At 34.9% G+C, this 23,661-nt stretch overlaps 1 protein-coding gene across 4 annotated transcripts in view; it reads left to right on the forward strand.

The window, feature by feature from the left end:
- VPS26A (VPS26 retromer complex component A) overlaps window positions 1–23,118 on the forward strand; it is a 31,629-nt gene extending 8,511 nt beyond the window's left edge. For 3 of the 4 annotated variants that reach the window (XM_077894788.1, XM_077894790.1, XM_077894787.1), the window contains exons 3-9: window positions 9,238–9,313; window positions 10,464–10,620; window positions 11,204–11,368; window positions 13,693–13,799; window positions 16,380–16,448; window positions 18,892–19,034; window positions 21,316–23,118. In XM_077894788.1, the coding sequence (XP_077750914.1) occupies window positions 9,238–9,313; window positions 10,464–10,620; window positions 11,204–11,368; window positions 13,693–13,799; window positions 16,380–16,448; window positions 18,892–19,034; window positions 21,316–21,429 (831 nt within the window). In that variant the 3' untranslated portion in view covers window positions 21,430–23,118. Of the gene's footprint in view, window positions 1–5,251; window positions 5,384–9,237; window positions 9,314–10,463; window positions 10,621–11,203; window positions 11,369–13,692; window positions 13,800–16,379; window positions 16,449–18,891; window positions 19,035–21,315 lie in introns of all 4 variants that reach the window. The other variant, XM_077894789.1, reaches the window with a different exon arrangement.
- Window positions 23,119–23,661: the final 543 nt, after the last annotated feature.

The following is a 23,661-nucleotide window of genomic DNA, read 5'->3' on the forward strand; positions in this document are numbered from 1 at the left end:
ACCTTTAGATGACTTAGGAGTACTTTGAAAAGAAAGCTTAAAAGAAAGAAGAAAACAAGCATTGGTTACCTGTGGCCCATTAAGGTAACATTCACTAAGAACAAGTCTAGGTTTTCTGAAATAACTGAGTATAATAAAAAGATCATTGAGTTCGAGTTGGAAGATCTAGCCTTGACCTTACCACTGTCTTGGTAGGTAACTCTGGGCAGTCATTTAACGTTCTGGATCTCACCTTAAAATTAAGGAGGTTGGACTGAATAATTGGTTTCCAAACTTGGATTTGTATTATGATGTCTCTATATAAAAATGCTTTCTACCTTAGATATAATTTTGAAGTTCTGAGAGTCTGACCTCCCACCCAGAGCAAGAATAAATCCCTTTTATGATATTCCTGACATGTGAATTTCTGTTTGCACACTTTTTTTCTAGATCTTTTTTTTTTTTTTTAAGAATTCTTTTTTTTTAGAGCAGTTTTAGGTTTATAACAAAATTGAGAGGGAAGTACAGGTATTTCCTGTATGCCTCCTGCCCCTACACATGCATAGCCTCTACCATTATCTACATTACTTGCCAGAATGATACAGTTCTTTTATTTATTTTTTTTAATGGTACAGTTCTTACCAAGGGTGAACCAATATTGACACATGATAATCACCCAAAGTCTGTAGTTTACCTGAGGGTTCACTCTTGGTGGTGTTATTCTGTGGGTTTGGACAAATGTATAATGATGTACGTCCATCATTATAATACCATACAAGGTATTTCATTGCCCTAAAAATCCTCTTTGTTCTGCCTCTTCATCTCTTCCGTCTTGCCTCCCAAACCCCTGACCTTTAATTCTGTCTTCATAGTTTTGCTTTTTGCAGAATGTCATGTAGTTGGAATCATACCGTATCTAGCTTCTTCATATTGGCTTCTTTCACGTAGTAATATACTTTGAAGGCGCCTCTATGTTTTTACAGCTTTATAGCTCATTTCTCTTTAGTGTTGAATAATATTCCATTGTCAGGAAGTACCACAGTTTATTTATCCATTCACCTACTGAAGGACATCTTGATTGCTTCCAATTTTTGGCAGTTATGAATGAAGCTACTATAAACATCTTTGTGCAGTTTTTTGTACAGGCATAAGTTTTCAACCCATTTGAATGAGTACCTAAGAGTGTGCTTGCTGGATTGTATGGTAAGCCTATCTTTAGCTCTGTAAGAAACTGCCAAGCTGTCTTCCAGCATAGTGCTACTATTTTGTATTCCTTCAGCAGTGAGAGTTCCTGTTGCTTCACATCCTTGCCAGCATTTGGTGTTGTCAGCCTTTTGGATTTGGTCCATTTTAATAGGTGTATAGTGGTAATACGATGTTGAACATCTTTCCTATGTTTATTTGCCAAGTGTATATCATCTTTAGTGAGGTGCCTGTTCAAATCTTCTGCCTACTTTTATTTATTTTCTTCTGCCTACTTTTTTTTAAATTTTATTTTACTTATGAATGATAGGCACACAGTGAGAGAGAGAGAGAGGCAGAGACACAGGCAGAGGGAGAAGCAGGCTCCATGCGCCGGGAGCCCGATGTGGGATTCGATCCCAGGTCTCCAGGATCGTGCCCTGGGCCAAAGGCAGGCGCTAAACTGCTGCGCCACCCAGGGATCCCATACTTTTAAATTTGTTGTTTTCCTGCTGAATTTTAAGAGTTCTTGGTATGTTTTGGATAATCGTCCTTTATCAGATGTGTTTTCTGCACATTTTTTTCTCAGTCTATGGCTTGTCTTCTCATGGTCTCATTCTCTTGATACTAATTTTGACTTCCCTGACGTCCACTGAAGTCGAGCAACCTTTCATAGACTTATTGGCCATTTGATATCTTTTATGAAGTGTGCCTATTCAAGTTTTGGGGGGATGGTGAGGAGAGCTCGTTTTTCTACTCAGTTGACTTTTTTTCTCATTGATGCATAATATTTTTTTTGTATGTTCTTGGTAAGAGGCTTTTATGCTTCTCTATATAGAGTCCTTTGTATACGTTTTGTAAATATTTTCTCTCACTTTCTGGTATGACTTTTCACTATCTTACTAGTATCTTTTGATGAATGATTCTTAAATTTAATATACTGCAAATGTTATGTTTCCTTTTTGTTAGTGTGTTTTGTATCCTATTTAAGAAATCTTTGCTTACCTTATGGGCATGAAGATATTCTCCTGTAAAAATTTTTTTTTTTTATTTTACACTTCACATTTAGATCCTTAGTTTGCTTGGAGTTGCTTTTGTCTGTGTGACATGGAAGTTAAAGCTAGTTTTTTTTTTACTCCTCTGTATGGATATCTCACAAACCCAAAACTTATAATCCTTTCTTTCACTGTACTACAATATCACCTTTGTCATAAACAGAGGTTGTGTGGTTCTTTTCCAACCTCTCTGTTCTGTTCCATTGGTCTATTTGCAACATTTACTTTCTTTTCTTTTTTAAAAAAATAGCCTATTGAGTATAATTCACAGACCATGAAATTCATCCTATTAAAGTGTGCACGTCAGTGTTTTTACTGTATTTGCAGAATTGTGCAACCATCACTTCTAATTCCGTAACATTTTCATCACCCCAAAAGAAACACCATACCATTAACATTCATTTACTTAATGCCATAAATTGAATAGTTGTGCCATCATAAAATTCATGTGTTGAAACCTAATATTCAGTGTGATGGTATTTGGAGATGAGACCTTTGGAACATGACTAGGTCATGAGGACAGAGCCCTCATGAATGGGATTAGTTCTCTTATATCCCTTGTACCTTCAGCCATATAAGAACACAGTGAAAAGATAGCCATCTGTGAACCAGAAAGAGAGTTCTGCTGTACATTGATCTAGAACTTCCTAGCCTCCAGAACTGTGAGCAATAAATTTCTGTTTTTGTTTTTGTTTTTTTTTAAAGATTTTATTTATTTATTTATGATAGTCACACAGAGAGAGACAGAGAGGCAGAGACACAGGCAGAGGGAGAAGCAGGCTCCATGCAGGGAGCCCGACGTGGGATTCGATCCCGGGTCTCCAGGATCGCGCCCCGGGCCAAAGGCAGGCGCCAAATCGCTGCGCCACCCAGGGATCCCAATTATCTGTTGTTAATTAGCCACCCTGTCTACAGTATTTTGTGACAGTAGCTTGAATGAACTGAAACACCTGGTAACCACTAATTTACAAATCTGATTTCTTTCTTTATGGATTGGTCTACTCTGGAATTTTATATAAATGGAATCAAAATATGTAGCTTTTTATGTCTGGCTCCTTTCATTTAGCGTGATGCTTTAAAAGTACATTCATTTACTTAAAAAATGGTAAAAAAAAAATATATATATATATAATAAAATTTGCCATTTTAACCATTCCTAAGTGTGGCATTAATTACATTAATTACAGTGGCATTAATTACATTCACAAGGTTGTACAACCAGTCACCACTATTTACAAAATTTGTTCATCACCCCAAACAGAACCTTTGTTAAACAATAACTTAGTGAAGACAGTTCAGAGAATGTAAGGACATTTGGTTTTCTACTTTTTGACTATTACAGATAATGCTGTACATTGTGTACACATTTTTGCGTGAATGTATGTATTCATTTCTCTTGGTTATAGAAATGGAATTGCTGAGTCATATGTTAACTTTGTGTTTAACTTTTAGAACCACTAATCTTTTCCAAAGCTGCTGCTCCATTTTACATTCTTTCCAGCAATGTATGAGGGTTCCAGCTTCTTTGCTTTCTTGGCAGTACTAAATATATTCTGTATTTTTTATTGCCATTTTAGTGAGTATGAAGTGGCATCTCATTATGGTTTTGGTTTGTGTTTCCTAATGACTAATACTGAGCATCTTTGCACATGCTTATTGCCGGAGAAATCTTTGGAGAAATGTCTATTTGTATGCTTTGACCATTTTTTATTTGGTTGTCTTTTTATTGTGAGTTGTAAGAGTTCTTTATATATGCTGGATACAAGTCCACTATCAGTTATATTCCACAAATATTTTTTCCTGTTCCCTGAATTGTCTTTACTTGTCTTTCCTTCCTTCCTTCCTTCCTTCCTTCCTTCCTTCCTTCCTTCCTTCCTTCCTTCCTTCCTTCCTTCCTTCCTTCCTTCCTTCCTTCGTCACATCTTCGAATTACTAAAGGTTTAAATTTTGATGAAGTCCAAATTTGTGTCTTTTTGTTTGATTGCTCATGCATTGGTGTTATCTAGGAAATCACTGCCCATCCAGAGCAGTGAGGATTTACACCCATGCGTTCTTCTGAGAATTTTGTAATTTTACCTCTTACATTGAGGTCTTTGATCCATTCAAGTTAATATTTGTATATGGCATGAGGTAGGGATCCAACTTCATTCTTTTGTATGTTGACATTCAGTTCTAGCACTATTGTTAAAAAGAATGTTTTAGGACTCTTATACACTTTTTTTTTTGCATACACTTTTTTTAAATAAAGATTTTATTTATTTATTCATGAGAAATAGAGAGAGGCAGAGACACAGACAGAGAGGCAGAGAGAGACAGAAGCAGGCTCCATGCAGGGAGCCTGACAGGGGACTCGATCTTGGGTCTCCAGGATTATGCCCTGGGCCGGAGGCAGGCGCCAAACCGCTGAGCCACCCAGGTGTCCCGCATATACTTTTTAAAGTTAGAATTAATTGCTATCTGTTAAAAGTTTTTTGGAGTGTTTTTGGAGCATTTCTTAAGATAAATTGGACTATTTAGATTATTAAAAGATAGAGAAATTCTTAAAAGATACTTAGATTTTTTTAACCCTTAGGTAGACTATTTACTGCTTTGGTTCATGTTCAAGTGGCAAATCTTCCTTAAGTCTGGAACAGTTGGACTATATCTTGAATTTTTTTTTTATGCTTTAAGAATATATTTAAGCAAAAAAAAAAAAAAAAGAATATATTTAAGCTGGGTTTCCTCTTTTAAAAATATAGTTTGTATCACTATATCTTCTGAGTAATTCTGAAAGTCTTACTGATTAATTATTGAGTTACAATAATTGTGAAAAATTTCATAGTAATTTGGGTATATTTTTGATGGGTTCATAAGATATAATTCCTTAACACTCTTTTAGATTGGTTAGTGATAAATTATTTTAAAGTGGTGGTGCCAGTGCCAAGTCACCTAACGTAAACTCTATTCCTTGTTACAAAAGTGAACACAGGCATATGCTTATTCTGAGATTATAGGGATTTATAGTTTAATTTTTTAAACAAAGAATATTATTGCAGTATCTTTCACCAAAATGAATATGGACCATATTCTTCTGGCAGCAGTTGGAAATTAATTTTGGATAACCACAATATCCAGCAACAATAAAGTGCAAATATCTTGGCAATTCACTATAAATGATACTATAAATGGTATGTAGTACATTGATAGATGTTTGTCTTAATTACAATATAGATGAATTTTACTCCTTATACAGTTTCTGAAGACAGCATTATTTGAGACATCTACAAAATATTATATGCTGAAGAATGAGCTTTGAGATTGGCTTGTTAGAGCAGTGAATATGTTTTATATACAGATTGTTTCCCTATGTTTTGTTTCATGGCCTTTCTTAAAAAAAAAAAAGACATAAGCAGGAAGGAGAGGGAGGAGCAGGCTCTGCACAGAGCAGGGAGCCTGACGTGGGGCTCGATCCCAGGACCGCAAGATCATGACCTGAACTCATGACCTGAACCAAAGGCAGATGCCTAACTGACTGAGCCACCCAGGCATCTTTCATGGCTTTTTTTTTTTTTTTTAAAGATTTTATTTACTTATTCATGAGAGACAATGAGAGAGAGACAGAGACACAGGCAGAGGGAGAAGCAGGCTCCATGCAAGGAGCCCGATGTGGGACTCGATCCCGGATGCCAGGATCACACCCTGAGCTGAAGGCAGACGCCCAACCACTGAGCCACCCAGGTGTCCCCTTTCATGGCCTTTTAAACATGTATACATAGTCTCACATTTCTCAAATTACTTATTAATAGTAAAGGGAAAAAATAGTAACTTTGTATTGAAGAAATCTGGTAGATTACCCTAACTCAAAGTTAAAATCACCAATTTGGCATCATGTACTTCATAATAAGATACACTGTAAAGGACACAACTTCGTTTCTGTGGTATTCTTAGGAAAAATGCATAAGCTGAGTTTAACTGTGATAAAATATCAAACAAACCCAAATTGAGGGATGTTCTAAAAAATAAGTAACTTGTATTCTTAAAAAATATCAAGGTCAAGAAAGGCAATGACTGGGGGCACCTGGGTGGCTCAGTTGGTTAAGTGTCTGATTCTTGATTGTGGCTCTGGTCATGATTTCTGGGATCTGAGATTGAGCCTCACTCATGTTGGGCTCCACACTGAGTATATAGAGCCTGCTTAAAATTCTTTCCCTTTCCTTCTGCCCTGCCTTACCTGCTTGTGCACACGCTCTCTCTCAAAAAAAAAAAAAAAAAAAAAAAGGGCAATGACTGAGGAATGTTTGAGATTGAAGGAGATTAAGGGGGGCACCTGGGTGGCTCAGTGGTTGAGTGTCTGCCTGCCTTTGGCTCAGGTCGTGATCCTGAGGCCCTGGGATTGAGTCCTACATCCCTGCTCAGTGGGGAGCCTGCTTCTCCCTCTGCCTATGTCTCTCCCTCTCTCTGTGTCTCTCATGAATAAATAAAATAAATCTTAAAAAAATAATAAAGGAGATTAGGAGAGATGGCTACATGTAACGTGATCCTGGATTGGAGCCAGGACAGGAGGGGGAAAGGGTGTAAAGTATATTATTGGGACAGTTGTTGGAGTTTGAATATAAACTATAGAGTTGTAAGTTTCCTGATTTTGATAATTCCCCTGTAATTATGTAAGAGATTATTTTCTTAGGTGCAGATGAAGTGTTTATGGGTAGAGGAGGAGCATGACGTCTCCAAATTATTCTCAATTGTGGAAAAAAGTTGTATATGTATGCATGCATCTGTGTATATGTAGAGAAAACTGATAAATCATGTGGGACAAAATACAAACATGAATCTAAATAATGGTTATGTGGGATTTCCTTGTGCTGTTCCTGGAACTACATTGTAAGTTTGGAATTACAATAAAAGTTATAAAAGTATAACAGACTTAGTATTAAAATTCTTTAACTCAGTTCACAGTCATAGTTTTATTTACGGTTCTATGTTCCCTTGGAGAACAGCTTTTAAATAAAAATGCTTAATTATGCCTTCCAACTCTGGGATCCTTCAGATTCCATATATCTTGCATTAGTCTTAAAAGCAACTGTGTTTTGACATTGGCGGGAAACCAAGGACAATTTCAGAGGTTAGGCAGTTTGGTAGAAAAATGGAATAACTTTATATTTCTACCTTAAAAATAGGATTTCAAAGTGTTTTTTGAAGAACTGTAAAATTCTAAAAATATCAGACACAGCCATGTTCAAATGAAGACATTTCCCAAAACTGTTGCCAAATAGCATTTAAAAAAGTATATTGTTTTTATGTGCTTTATTAGTATAAATTAAAGAATAGCTCTAATTACTGCCTGGCTTATGAAATAACTCGGAGTTAGGCTTGTTTAATTTGTGGTTCAAAGCTAAAATGCGACTTGTTAGTGTATGTGAAGCCTGCAGGTATACTTTTTTTTCCTTTAAATATTTTTCTGACTTTGAAAGTATTATTTGCCTATTATAAAAAACCAAAATCTTAAAAACTACAAAGAAGAAAACAAAATTACTCATATTATATATCCCAGAAATAATTGCTTTAAGAGTATCTCTTTTATGTAGTTTTTAAAAATCTAATTGGCGTTATGCTTGTATACAATTTGAGCATGCTGGGATCCCTGGGTGGAATAGCGGTTTGGCGCCTGCCTTTGGCCCAGGGCATGATCCTGGAGACTAGGGATCGAGTCCCATGTCCGGCTCCCTGCATGGCACCTACTTCTCCCTCTGCCTGTGTCTCTGCCTCTCTCTCTCTCTCTCTCTCTCTGTGTCTACCATGAATAAATAAATAAAATCTTAAAAAAAAAATTGACCATGCTTCCTTCATGTAACATATCATGCACATCTTCCCACATCATTAAAAATTCTTTGATCTTATTATTTTTAAACTTTAATAATATTCCATCATATGATGTACCATAATTTATTTATTTACTTTTTTCTGAGAAATTAATTTGGAAGGCAAAGTAACTAACTTGTTCTGGGTACAGATATGGAAGATAGAAAAAGTGAGTATTTTAGTATAGTTTACAGAAGAAAGTAATTGGATTTTTGTTTTTATTGGCCCTTGATTACTGTTACCTTTAGAGAAGCATTATTTAAAAAAAGCTTTTAAGAGTCATGTTAATATTTTTTATAGTAAAAAATAAATCTGAGGGATCCCTGGGTGGCTCAGCGGTTTGGCGCCTGCCTTTGGCCCAGTGCGTGATCCTGGAGACCCCGGATCAAGTCCCACATCAGGCTCCCTGCATGGAGCCTGCTTCTCCCTCTGCCTGTGTCTCTGCCTCTCTCTCCGTCTTTCATGAATAAATAAATAAAATAAAAATAAGTAAATCTGAAAGTACACTTTTTTGTATGTTAGCTAATCCTTAAACATTTGGAAAAAATTTTAATATGTATGTGCTTTATAGATATTTAGTCAAAAATTTATAAAATTTAAAAAAATGATAAAATTAAGGTTTCCATTTGGCAGATGTGAATTTAGGGATTTCCAGATTATATATTTTACTTCAAAAATATGTAAGCTAAGTCATACTCAAATCTTTAGACATTCTGTTTTTAGCGTTAGTAGCAGATTCAGTGGAATAAACATTACTTTTAAGGTTAGGAATTAAAATATATTTTTGGTTGTAAAGAGCTAAAAGTGATCTTTTAGGTAAATTCTTCAAATTAGTGATTACATTAAAATGCTGTTGTGTAGAATTGTTTAACTATTTGACCAGAAAACACATTTGATTAGTTGCAAATTTCCCCTTTTTTTGATTTGAGTCTGTATAGTTCTCCAGCTTATAAAGAATTCCTTCCTAACAAAACAGGTACTTTTAAGCACATGTATGAGTGATTGTATATGAGTAAGTTATAAGTTCTCTGGTACTATAAAGTCATAATGATCTAGGTATGTGGTGGTATCTCAAACTTGAGAAATGAGCATCTGAAATACTTAAATATCACATTCATCTGGAAGGAATCTATTAGGCCCACTCAAAGGATTGTTAACATCTTACAATTTCATGTTTTGGCAGGTAAACCTAGCCTTTAAGCAACCTGGAAAGAGGCTAGAGCACCAAGGAATTAGAATTGAATTTGTAGGTCAAATTGGTGAGTTTTAAATAGTATTACTTTTTTTTTTCCTTAATGATAACTGAGTTTGAAGAGGGTTGGATTTGGCACTTAAATACTTGAATTAGAGCTTAGCTTTATGGAAGGAAGGAATTTATTTTGCATAAAAAAGAGGATAATATTATTTTATAAACACTAAATCGTGTTTTTTTTAAGTTGTGTTAAATGATATTTGACTCTTCCTGCTTTTATTTGTTATTAACCTTAATTACTAAAAATGAAAGGAATTATGTAAGCTACCAGCCTTGGAAAATAATTCAAGTAAATTAGTCGACTCACTGAAATTTCCATCTGCCTACAATTTTCACCAGCTTTACAATTACCAGTGTCGTCACCTTCATCCTTCGCCTTTAATTACCCATGCCATTTGTATTCCTAACCTAGTGTGCCTATAGCCAGCCTCACCTGTCAAGAAAATTCTATGTGAAAAGGAAAGGTGTAATTTCTTCCTGACTTAGATCAGCTTGTGTACATTTCCACACATGTATTTCAGAGGCATTCTTGGTTTAGTAGGAGTTAAACTGGATAAATCTTTTGGTACTACACATTCAAGAAGAGAAAAGAAAATGGGTCTTTCTAATACCATGTACATAGCTAGATTTTAAATCTAGCTTTCTAAAGATCTACATTTTTAGAGTACCAAAATTAGAATTGGTAGATATTTGTTTATATATCTACTACAGATGAGATTATACTTGAGGGGCAAATTATAATAATTCATTGATAGTTGATAAGTCTTTTGTATATTATAGTTTCCATCAAGGTAACATATTTGCCTAACTAAAGCAAAACAACAAATGCTTTTTGCCTTGAAGGGAGGAAGTTCAGATAATTGCTGGAAATGTTTCTGTTAAAACAGCTTCATATTGGACAAACCCTACTACGTTAAAGGAATGAATAAATTTTTTATGATAGATATTTTCATTGTGCTGTGCGCCTTGAATTTTTTTATGCTTAGGTGGAGCATAATGAGGAGGATAATGGAATTTATATCGTAGCTCTAGTATCTTAGAGACAAGTCCAGCTAATTCTTTTGGTAAAAATTATTTGCTTTGGAGGTAGAAGTTTGGGTTTTAATGAAATAGATATAAAATGTAATTGGTCCTTTTTGTTTTTTAAAATTTCTTAGAACTTTTCAATGACAAGAGTAATACTCATGAATTTGTAAACCTAGTGAAAGAACTAGCCTTGCCTGGAGAATTGACTCAGAGCAGAAGTTATGATTTTGAATTTATGCAAGTTGAAAAGCCATATGAATCTTACATCGGTGCCAATGTCCGCTTGAGGTATGAATGTGTATTAACAGCTATAGTTGGTGTCAAAACCATAAAGTAATGGCTACTATCGAATGTCTTATTAGAACTTCTAATTATAATTCTGGACTGATATGCTTCAGATTTTTAAGAATTCTGCCAAATAGTTTTGTCTAGCTAATGCTCATCTGAGGTAATAAGAGCCTTCTATCATAGATTTAGAGAACCCCATCATGAGAAGTTTTAGTCATATACTTCCTTGGTATGAATCCTCTTCCAGGTACTTCCTTTGTCTCATAAACAGAATTACCTCAAAATCCATTCGTTTCCCAGCAAATCTCATTTGACATATACTTAAGAAACGATGAGATTTCCTCAGGTAGGCATGACCGTAGCACTTCAAATGCATCTAAAAAGTATGTACGTTATTCTTAATACTGCACTTTGTATTTTTTTTTTTAATGGTAGGGGAATTTAAAAATTAGAACTCTTTCATGAAGTAAGTTGATCCCAAAGGATCAGCAAGGAGAAAGCTGGGTTGCAATTAATTTTTGCTTATTTAAAACACTAAAATTTATCATATGAGATTTAACTTATCTCTCCTTTGACTTTGTAGGTATTTTCTTAAAGTGACAATAGTAAGAAGACTGACAGACTTGGTAAAAGAATATGATCTTATTGTTCACCAGCTTGCCACATACCCTGATGTTAACAACTCTATTAAGATGGAAGTGGGTATTGAAGATTGTCTACACATAGAATTTGAATATAATAAATCAAAGTAAGTACTTTTAACAACAGATAACTTAAATGTTTGGGGAAAATGAAGAAATAAGCTTTGCAGGTCTTTGTAAATTGGTCAAAGTAAGGATAGAATTGAAATTAATGTTAATAGTCCAACAGACTATTTTTCTGAGTGAAAAAAGTATTTTCAGACTCAGCACAGGTGTCTTTCATATTCATTTCTTAAGTCTGTGCTTAGTGATTTTTTTGTAGAGGATCTTATCATCTCAAAAGGCAACTAATCCCTTCTGACTAAAAAATTTACCTTTCTGGGTTGATAGAACTTTAGCCTAGTTACCTCTTTAAAACTAAACAAAAATACTTTTTTTCTGCCTACATAAGCAATACGTTTTCATTATTGAAAATTTTAGCAATATAAAAAAAACACATTTTAAATTTTATTTGATGTGTTTATTATTTTTACCACTTAGTCATAATTATCTTGTATATCTTGTATATCTTTCCATGGGAGAGGGAAAGATACGTATTATGTTGTATCTTTACAGAAGTGGGCTCCTGTTTTGTTTATTGTTTTAATGCCTTTTTAAACTTTATTATGAAAAAATTTAAGCATAGTCCAAAGTACATGAACAGTGCAGTGAATCCTCAGGTGCTCAGTGCTCAGCTGCAGCAGTTGTCAGTACACAGATCTGTTTTATCTGGATCCAGCCCTGACACTCCCACGAGATAATATTGAAGCCAATTCCAGACATAGAATTTTATCCATAAAGATTGTGTATCATTTTTAATGTAACTATAATACTGTTATAAATGTCTTTTTTTCCCATGTGCTTTGTTCAAATCAGTATCCAGACAAAATTTGCTCAAATACATGGCATCCAGACACATTGGTTGTTTGACTCTTAAATTTCTTTTAGTTTATGGGGTGCCTTGGTGGCTCTCAGTCAGTTAAGCCTTGATCTTCAGCTCAGGTCATGGTCCCGGGGTCCTGGGATCAAGCTCCATGTCTGGCTCCCTGCTCAGTGGGGAGCCTGCCTCTCCCTCGGTTACCCCTCCCACTACTCTCTCTCTCTCTCTCTCTCTCTCTCTCTCAAATAAATAAATAAATAAAATCTTTATTTTTTATTTTTTAAAGATTTTATTCATCTATTTTTTTATTCTTTTTTTTTATTCATCTATTTTTGACAGACAGCCTTCTGTTACATGACTTTTATTAGTTGCCACTCGCCAGTTTATGTCACTTTTAAAAATGTGATATAAGTATGCCTTCAGAGTCTTAAATTATATCGTTAATAAAATTATCAGATTGTTTAGGACCTAAAAAGTTGTCACTGGAAGCCTCCCTTCAGGATGACATAATTACATTGGTCAACTCCTGGGATATTATTCTGAGATCCAAACCTGGGAGAAGGTTAAAAAGCCCTCTGGGTATTGTAATTTCCAGGTTTATTACCACATCATTTCAGAGTTTGTGGGAAAGGACTTTGATGACTTGTTATCATAGCAATAAACCTGTGGAGTCTCCTTTTTGTGGGCAAGTGCTTTGTTAGCTGCACTATCCTAGCATTTAGAGTAACAGGACACTAAACTCTTGTGTAGAATTTTAATGTTCAGAAACATCTTTATACACCAAATAAATATCGCAAGCATAACAATCTTAATTTTCTGTGCTTAACTTCTTTGGAAACTAATCTCTAAGTAAATGACCCATCAGTAAATCAGGCTAATTCTTCCCTTTGAGGTATATTGATGGTCAAGTAAAAGCTTGATTCCTATTTTTATAGTAAAATGATGGAAAAAAAAAAAGAACATGGTTTTGGGTTTTTTTGTTTTGTTTTGTTTTTAAGATTTTATTTATTTGAGAGCATGAGCAGGGGGAAGGGCAGAGGGACAGGGACAAGTGGACTCCCTACTGACAAGGAGCCAGACATAGGGGGGCTGTATCTCAGGACCCCGAGATCATAACCCAAGCCAAAGTCAGACACTTAACCATCAAAGCCAACCAGGTACCCCCCAAATGGTATTTTATTCCTAGTTACTGCCCTAAAGATGTCTGCTAAAGCCTTTCGGGACATATTTCACCTTTTTTTTTTTTAAGATTTATTTATTTGAGAGAGAGAAAGAGCGAGCAAATGAACACGTGCATGAGCAGAGGGAGAAAGAGGGAGAGAGAATCCAAAGCAGACTTTACACTGAGCCCAAAGTCCAATGTGGGGCTCGATCTCACGACTCAGATTAAACCTGAGCTGAAACCAAGAGTCGGATGCTTAACTGACTGTGCTCTGCCACTCGGGTGCCCCTCTATGTTTTCATATTTTTTAAGTTGATTTTTAGTAAATGAGGTATGTTCTTTCCCCAAAGGTATCATCTAAAGGATGTGATTGTTGGAAAAATTTACTTTTTATTAGTAAGAATAAAAATCCAACATATGGAGTTACAGCTGATCAAAAAAGAGATCACAGGAATTGGTAAGTCAAAAAGAATATTTGAATTAAAATTCCTGTTTTAAAATTTTTTAAATCTTAAAATATTGTTTAGACATAACATAAATATACATATTAATACTAACTTTGATACTTAATATTGCTTAATATTTATGCTTTTTTAAAAATTAATTTTTGAATAAGTTATAAATTCACATGGTTCAAAAATAAATGATAAAAGACTATATATAGTAAAAAGCATCCTATTTGTAGTACTCCATTTACTCATAAGTCATATGTTTATAAGTTTTAAAATGCTTCTTGATATTTATACGTATACAAAGTATCTCTATATTATACCTCCCCCCCCCCCCCCGTTAAGTTAAATGTTTATGTACAATGTATATTTTGCTTTTTCAGTTAATATATTAGAGATCTTTGCATATCAGTGTGTAGAGTACTTTCTCATCTTTTTTTGTAGTATTCCTTTCTGTGGGTTTACTAGAATTTTACCAGTCTGCTACAGGTTGTTTCCAGTCATTTGCTATTCCAAACAGTGCTTCATAATGTCATTTTGCATGTATGCAAGTGTGTTTGCAAGATGAAAAACTTAAAAGTAGAATTGTTATTTCAAGGAGTATATTCTTTTGTGACTTTGATACATATCAGTTTGTCCTCTTTGAGGGTTATACCAGTTTGCATTACTACCAGCAAGGAATGTAGAAGAGTGCCTCTTTTCCTCCTGTTCTTACCAACACATTATAAAATTTTTTAGCTGATCTGATGGGTAGGGGAAAAAATTGCTGTTGTAGTTTTAATTTAGTTTTCTCATTCTTAATGAGGGTAAGCATCTTCTCATGTATATAAAAGCTATTTGTATTTCTTTCTGTACCGACTGCCTATCCATATCCTTTGTTCCATCTCTATTGGATTATTGGTCTTTTCTTACTGATTTGTAGAAACTCTTTATATATTAGGGAAAGCAGTTCCTTTTTCTGTATTAAAAGCAGCAAAAATTTCCCTTGTTTGTCTTGCTTATGATGGTTTTTGCCATGTAGAAGTTCTTTTTGTTTGTGTAGTAAAATTTACCAGGTTTTCCTTTTATACTCTCTAGGTTTTGTGCCACAGAAAGGCCTTTTTCACACTGAGGTTCTAAATATAATTTTTTTGTGCTTGATTCTCCTAAAATAATACAGTTTTGAGATTTTGTTTAAATTTTTAATTTATTTGGAATGTATCTTGATACGGATCCAACTTTAGTTTTTTCCAGATGGCTGACCAGTTGCCCCAGAATTATTTTTAACTGCTTTTTAACTTTAATTAGTGTATAGATTTAATTTGTTTCCTTTGTTGGGTTTTTGCTGAAAATGATTTTAGGCAACACTTTTTAAGAATTTATAATTGGAGTCATAATTAGAAACATCTGTGATTTCTTAATCTCCATTTTCACCTGCTAATAAAAGTTTAAATGATTTAAAGATATTAAATTCAAATGTCAAAAAAAATAAAATCAATTGTCGGGTTTCTTTTCGTTATTTAAAAAGAAATTATTTAAACATTGTTTTGGTTAAAAAATTGTGCTGATTCTAGAAAAGTTTATTTTTTTTTTTTTATTTTTTTTTTTTAAAGATTTTATTTATTTATTCATGATAGTCACACAGAGAGAGAGAGACAGAGAGGCAGAGACACAGGCAGAGGGAGAAGCAGGCTCCATGCAGGGAACCCGACGTGGGATTCGATCCCGGGTCTCCAGGATCGTGCCCTGGGCCAAAGGCAGGCGTCAAACCACTGCGCCACCCAGGGATCCCTGATTCTAGAAAAGTTTAAATAAAAAATAATCTGTACCCATTCAGAACAGAGTTTAATTAGTCTTTGCATATTATATATTTTACAACATTGGGATCATTAATGTATGTTTCAGTATGCTTTTTTATTTATCATATCATTGACTTTTTGCAGATGACTGGGGTCAAATAATCTCTTAAAAGTCAAATACCCAAATTTAAGAGAACTATATCAATAGTTCTCAGAACTCAGTTTGATGTTTTCTCCATTTAAAGTTAACTAACTGAAAGAAAGTTTGGATATTGCAGAGAAACCTAGCATGACGGTGGTTATTTCTGATGTGTATTGCTGGTTTCTATTTTAGTAGATATTAGAAATGATAGAAGGAACTCTGTGGAGAAGATTCTTTCTGAACTATATATTTGGGAAGAAGAGTGAAACATTCAGTTGAGTGATAAGTATGTTAAGTGTAGATCAAGAAATAGAATAAAGGGCTGCCCAGGTGGCTCAGCGGTTTAGCACCGCCTTCAGCCCGGGGCATGATTCTGGAGACCCTGGATCGAGTCCCACGTCAGGCTTTCTGCATGGAGTCTGTTTCTCCCTCTGCCTGTGTCTCTGCATCTCTCTGTCTCTCTCATGAATAAATAAATAAAATCTTAAAAAAAAAAAAAAAAGAAAAAATGACCAACATTTTCACAAAATGGGAGGATAAATTAAAATAATAAACTAAAATAATATAGTTGGAAAATAAGATAGAAGGTTGGAAATTATATTCTGGAAATATTTAACTTAATGTCATTTACATTATTTTTTTAAATGCTATTTACATTATTGTGCTAGGACCCAGTACCACCACAGAAACAGAAACAATTGCAAAATATGAAATAATGGATGGTGCACCCGTAAAAGGTAACATACTTTTTTCATTTACTACTTTTGTGTGATAGGTAGTACAAATAGGTAGTGTTCATGGCAGTTTAGTTTGAAAATATTTATGTAGTGTAAACGTATTTGTGGATTTTTAAAATGATTCTTATGATAATATTTTTAAAATAATCTTTGTATACATACTGAAAGACTATAATAGTACTTCCTAGTCTGAAATAAGGTTTAATTTTTTATTCAGTTTAAATTTTAGTATTCAGGGGTGCCTGGATGGCTCAGTTGGTTTCTTGATCTCAGCTCAGGTGTTGATCTTAGGGCTGTGAATTCAAGGCTGGAGCTGGGCTCCATACTGGGCATGGAGCCTACTTAAAAAAAAAAAAGGGAAAAAAATTAAATTTAGTATTTATAAGACACATTTGTATTATTTCCTCTCTAGTTCTGAGTTTGTAATGTTTTGGTTGTCTTCTGCTTCAGTAGTTTATCTTGGTAAGTCTTTTTTACTCATGCTGAATACATGGTTCAGTGTAGCTGATCATTAATTTCTGTGCGATTTGGTAGTCCTTTTGGCCCCCAAGAAAATAAGCAATTCTGTTATCATCTTCAGTATCCAAGATAATGAAGCCGGTATATATAATTTTTTTAAAAGGATTTTTAACCTTTTTGTGTGTGTAATCTCTACACCCAACATGGGGCTCAAACTTACAACCCTGAGATCAAGAGTCACGTGCTCTATTGACTGAGCCAGCCAGACACCTCACTGTTTATCATTTTACATTTATATCTTTGGCCTTTCTCAGTATATGTGCTGCCAAAGTGAGCACCCCGGCCTTTCTCACTTTGTTAGTATTTATTTCAAAAAGTAGCTATCATTTACTGAGTGTCAACTATAGACTAGGCATTGTAGTCTGAGGTGCTCTAATGTTTCCTTTGAGTTAGGTATGACATCCCTTATTCTACAGATTAAACTGAGATACAAAGAGTTCAAAAAATTTGTTAAAGGTAAAGCGTAAGGGAGGCAGAACTTTATTTCTACCCATCTTAGATTTTCAGCTGGGACTCTTAACAGAAGGACAGATTGATAAAGGAAAAAAAAAACATTTATTAATGCATGCAGTGCATGTCACACAGGAGAAACCTGAACAGAAAATAATTCAAAATAGTGGCTTAGAATTTCAGCAGGTATGGCATCTTCAAAAGAACAATAAATTTGGAGAGTTAATTGGACAAAGGAAAGCAGGTGTAGGCTTCCAGGGCTGTGACAAGCTGTGCAAAGCTAAATCTAAGGGAGGAAATGGCTGGAGTAAGGTTTGTTTGCTGATTCCTAATCAGCCAGCCATCCCTGGGCTGATGAGACTCTGTCTTCATTAAAGGGAGAATTTATATGCTGCCTTTAGGCAGAATATGAGGAGTCTTTTCTGCTTTTTGCTGCTTCTAAATTGCCTTCAGCTCAAAATAATTTTTATGTCAAAGAGGCAGATTTTATGGTGACATAATCTGCCTTCAATAGCTAATCATTGCAGAATTGGAGCTTGAGCCCCAGCCTTTCTGACTTCAAGACCTGCGTGTGTGTGTGTGTGTGTGTGTGTGTGTGTGTACACTCCTGTTATACAACATTACTTTGTAAAATTTCAGCAGCTACAAAGTTTTATGTAAAGTAATGGGTCATATATCTTTCAGGAAATGGATGTGCATCAGAAAAGTATTACATATAAAAGTTTCAAGACAGAATATGCAAATAGTTACTCTTAGGAAAGAAGCCATGAGAATCTGAATAGCAATCTTTTTGGTAACGGAGGAATAATCATCATTCAGAACAGTTTGTTGCTTTGGATGAATTAGTTAATAAGTATTGAAGAACTTATGCATATTATTAGAAATTATGGTAAACTTCATTGAAAGAATAACAAAACTATTAAAACAGCACTTACTTGCTGGCACTATTCCTAGCTTTTTACATATATTAACTCATATAGTCCTTACAAGTCTCTATAAGACAGATATTATTGGTATTCTCCATTTCACAGAAAAGGAACTTGAAACAATGGTTATATGGCTTGGCCAAATTCACATATCCCGTGAGTTGGCCTCTGAATCTAGGCATTCTGACTCCAGAGCAGTGGTTCTCATTTAGGGGCAGTTTTGCTACCCCTGCCACCCCCTGGGCATTTGCTGTTTCCTGGAGTTATTTTTGGTTGCCACACTTGGGGAATGCTGCTATCTAGAAAGTAGAGGCCAGGGATGCTGCTCAATGTCCTACAGTGTGTAGGACCTTACCTACAACAAAAAGTTATTGGGCCCAAAATGTCAGTATTGCAAGGCTGAGAAACCCTGGTCTAAAGTTTTTTTTATGCTACCATCTAATGAAGAACTAAAGTGTTAGTGCCTTCTCTATAATGCTTAGTTTTAAGTGTTATGTGACTATATTTAATCATCTTTAGAATTAAATGGACTTTGCTTTTTCTTTCAGGTGAATCAATTCCAATAAGACTATTTTTAGCGGGATATGACCCAACTCCAACAATGAGAGATGTGAACAAAAAATTTTCAGTAAGGTACTTTTTGAATCTAGTCCTTGTTGATGAGGAAGACAGAAGGTACTTCAAGCAGCAGGTATGGTGCCAGTTGGACTGATGTTTTGTTCTACAGCAATTATGAAAACACTTTTCTGAGCTTTACGTACCAAGCAAGTGGGGTTTTTAATGATAAGGAAGTAGGTGTGAATGGAATAGGGTTAGGACAGATCTCTTCCCTGTCATTACACAGGACTCCATAATGAGCTGTCATTTAACAGAGCTTTTAGTTTTCTTTTGAAAGTTTGTTTTTATAAAAATAATACCTACTGTTTGTTTAAAAAAATCAGGCAATAAAGAATAGTCAACAAAAATTCCACCACCATTGTGGTTTTTTTTTTTTTTTTTTTTTTTAAGATTTTATTTATTCATGAGAGACATAGAGAGAGGGGCAGAGACACAGGCAGAGGAAGAAGCAGGCTCCATGCAGGGAGCTTGATGTGGGACTCAATCTCCAGATTTCAGAATCATGCCCTGTTCCGAAGGCAGGCACTAAACTGCTGAGCCACCCAGGGATCCCCATTGTGGTTATTTTTCCAGAAAAACTTGCATAAGTGCATTTAGATCATATTATGTGTGTTGTTCTTTAATTTGCTTTTTCATTCAGTAGTATTTTGAGTATCTTTATCAACAAATGTAGATTTCTGTTATCACTTTGAATGATTTTATTAACTTGATGGATTCTGGGATTTCCATTCTGTTATGAAGGTAACTGAGATGACCAAAATCTAATCATTACTTTCATTATATAAAATGTTTATCATAAAACTTGTTCTCATTTGAAAATCAATTAAAAGCCATTGGTGAATTTTTCAATTAAGATTGTGATTGGAATGGTCTTTTGTATTATGAATTGGATTAATAAAATTTGAATGTCAGTTGAGTATTCAGAACTAAATTAGAAATGACTCTGCACTGGGATGCCTGGGTGGCTCAGTGGTTGAACATTTGCCTTTGACTCGGGGCGTGATCCTGGAGTCTCAAGATCGAGTCCTGCATTGGGTTCCCTGCTTCTCTCTCTGCCTATGTCTCTGCCTCTCTCTGTGTGTGTCTCTCATGAATAAATTAAAAAAAACTACTCTGCACTGAGTATTGTGAAGAATGCAAAAACTATCTTTTATAAACATAGGTTGACCTCAAGGTCCTCACATTGCATGTGTGGAAAGAGAAAGATATATAAGCTAATTAACAGAAAACTTAGTTTGACAATAGAAGAGAGCAAACCTTTTCTGCTAATATTGTCGTAATGCTGTAAAATTAAACGTAGGCAATTTGTAGCTCACGATAGATGAAATAGGGGTACCTGGGTGACTCAGTTGGGTGTCTGACTCTCGATTTCAGCTCAGGTCATGATCTCAGGGTTGTGAGATAGAGCCTCTCATTGGGATCTCTGCTGGGTGTAGAGCCTGCTTTGGATTCTTCCTCTCCCTTTCCCTCTGCCCCTCAACTCTGTCTATAAAAAAAGATTATACAAACTATTTACAGTTTCCAAATCAATCACATATTTGTAGCCCTGTTGAAAATGAGTACATTGATTCCCATGGACATTCATTTGGATGTTTGATAACCATGATAGCCTGTCATGACTTTATGAAGCAAATATAGGACTTTTTTTTTTTTTTAACTTTAGGAATTTAAAAGAGATCTCAGGATGGATTGGTTAGGGCAAGATTTCGATAGAGGAATAAATATTTGAAGAATATTTAGGAGAAATTTTAGGGCAAGTGTATTTAGAGTGCATTGGGAGTAGAGAGTTAACTGGCTGGTGGTGGGAACACAGTGATATTGGTAAATTGGATAAAGGTGTTAAAGGATATCGAATGTCTGATTTGAGATTTATCTTAGAGGTGCTGAGAACTACTGAAGTACAATCCAAGCAATGTTTTAGACTAATCTGGTAGTGATTGGAAGATGGATTAGAAAGGGGCCTCAGGCACTAGAGGCAGAGCATCTACCAAGAAGTTCTGAGTGTCTAAGGTTGAAGTGACAAAGGTTTGAATGTGGATAAGGGCAAAATAGCAAACCAAGGACAGGTTTTAGGAATTCTTTAAAGCAGTGAGAGCTAGGATTTTGTGCCAGATAGGATTGGTGGTGGTGTTGTGCATAGGTGCTGATGAGAGGGGACCAGGGCTGGTAGAAGGGGTGGTCCAAGTTTAGAATTGGAAGAAAGTAGGTCATTCAACAAAGAGAACAGCTTTCCTTGGGAAGAATTTAATTTTGATGTCATTAAATTGAAGTGGCATTATTTCCATAAATCCAAGAAGATTTAAGACATGATATGAGAATATTAATTTGTTGATGTCTTCCATTTATTTTACTAGGAGATCATTTTATGGAGAAAAGCTCCAGAAAAATTGAGGAAACAGAGAACAAACTTCCACCAGCGATTTGAATCACCAGAATCACAGGCATCTCCTGAACAGCCTGAAATGTGAACTGAATAGGAGAGAAAAAGAAAAGCAAAAAACTCCTATATCCATTGAGATTAAATTCAGATTAAAGATGGTTGCAGCTTGTAGGGGGGGAAAAGGCCAAAACTCCATTTACAATAGTCTTCCTTTATCTTACAGTGCTGCATTTATTTTATGATACAACTAAATGTTCTTCATGTATATACATTAAAAAAAGCGCTTTCTTTGAAACACTGGAAATTTCTTAAGCTGCCGTTTTTTTCTTTTTTTTACTGCACACTTTGATGATGAGCACTATATGCATCAACATAAACATTAAAGATTTTCATGTAAGTAGGCTGGTATTTGTAATTTTGCTTTCTTCGTAATGTTAATTATAAATACTTTTCTCCTTTTTCATGCTAATAATTACCTCTTACTCTCTACATGCAAAAAATTAAATATTTTGTGTTCAAATAAAAATAGAAAAATTGAGTGGGCCTTAACATCCTGGAAAGATTTAAAATATGGCATCTCAATATTTTTGAGAAATACATTTATGTTTCTACATGTGTGTTCGAGAAATGCATACAGAGGGTTTCACTGTAGGTGCTTTTGATTCTACCATTCCATGACTTCCTGAATTGTATCCTCTTTGAAATCTTCTGTGGTGGGAATGTAAAATTTGTCCCTGAGGTTATGTGGCCTGTCACTGTTGACGCTTGCTGCTGCTCCTTTCCTTCCTTCCTTCCTCCCTCCCTCCCTCCCTCCCTCCTTCCCTCTCTCCCTGCCTTCTTTCTCTTCTTTTCTTTCATTCATTCTTTCTTTTTTGCCATATTAAGTAACTATTTTGCTACTACTATCCAGCAGGTACCACTGTATGTTTTTTGCAATGTAGAGTTGACTATGTTGGCATTTTAGAATTTGTTAAAACTATATAATTTTTCCATAAATTTGAATTTTTTTAAAATTTAGGGCATATTTTTACCACATACATACAAATATAATTTTCTTGCCTTCATAAATACTCTCATCTCTTTCCAGGGGAAAATTTGAGGATGGGGAACTCAGGAGGACCTGGGAAGCATGTAGTTATCTAGATCTGGACAATTTCATGTTTGTTAAACTGGAACTTTGGCTAGTTCAAATTTGAATGTAATTTCACCCATTTTCTTTAAATTTTGTTAACACTAAATTCAAGTCATTTATTCAAAGTCTTCAAAAAGATGATTTTAATCATCTGTTTATATGCATAGGGGTCTGATCTCAGATACACTAAATGTGGAGTGTAGGAACTAAAATGAAGCCTGCTGTGTGAAACTACTTTCACTTAGGGTTCACTGGTTTTTGTACCAATATTTTTTTATACACTTCAGTGCAAGTCTTGTCAGTTAACCTTACTTTCTGAGTAAGCTAAGTAACCCAAATTACATTTCTTTAAACCTGTTTACTACTATGGCACTTTGATAAAATGGTCAGTAACCAACTTCTTTACTGACAAAAGGTTCCATGTACCATGTGCTGGAGCATCTATTTTAAATGTGGCTATCTGTGAATGGTAATGTTTTCCTTCATGTAAGTGCCTGTTCAGAGTTTCAAAATTTAAAAATGCCAAATATTTTCATGGTCACTTGCATGTAGTAATCTAGGAAATATTCGAAATTTTGAAAACCAATTGTATTTAACCAGCCTCAAATTGTGCAACCATGATGTATAATAAAGAATTTGAAATGATCCTGAGCTTGCTATTTGAATGATTAAAATAGTTCTATTCTCAAATCTCATGGTCAGATTTATCATTGAGGACAGGATTGCTCATAGTTTAGGAAGCTATATTTGTGACAAGTTTTTATAAATATTGTCAGTTCCAATTTCAAATAGTTATATAATACTTTTAATTAGGTGGCTTAAAACTTATAAATAGGATGCTTATTCACTTTGCTTAAGACTTTGTTGCATAACCAAGAATAAAATTTGAAATATTTGGTGAACTGAGTAAAAACTTGGCCAATTAATTAGAAATAAACTGAGAAATTTGTGTCATTATTGAAAGGACAGATGTACCTGGCTGTCTCAGTTGGTAGAGCATATGGCTTTTGTTTTTTTAATATTCATTTGAGAGAGAGCATGGGTGAGCAGGAGGAGAGGGAGAGAGAATCCTCAAGCAGACTCCTTGCTGAGCATGGGACCAGATGTGAGGCTTGATTCCAGGTCCCTGAGATCATGACTTGAGCAAAAATGAAGATTGAAGACACTTAACCAACTGAGCCACCCAGG

Source organism: Canis aureus, chromosome 4 (assembly GCF_053574225.1).
Source record: "Canis aureus isolate CA01 chromosome 4, VMU_Caureus_v.1.0, whole genome shotgun sequence".
NCBI lineage: Eukaryota > Metazoa > Chordata > Mammalia > Carnivora > Canidae > Canis > Canis aureus.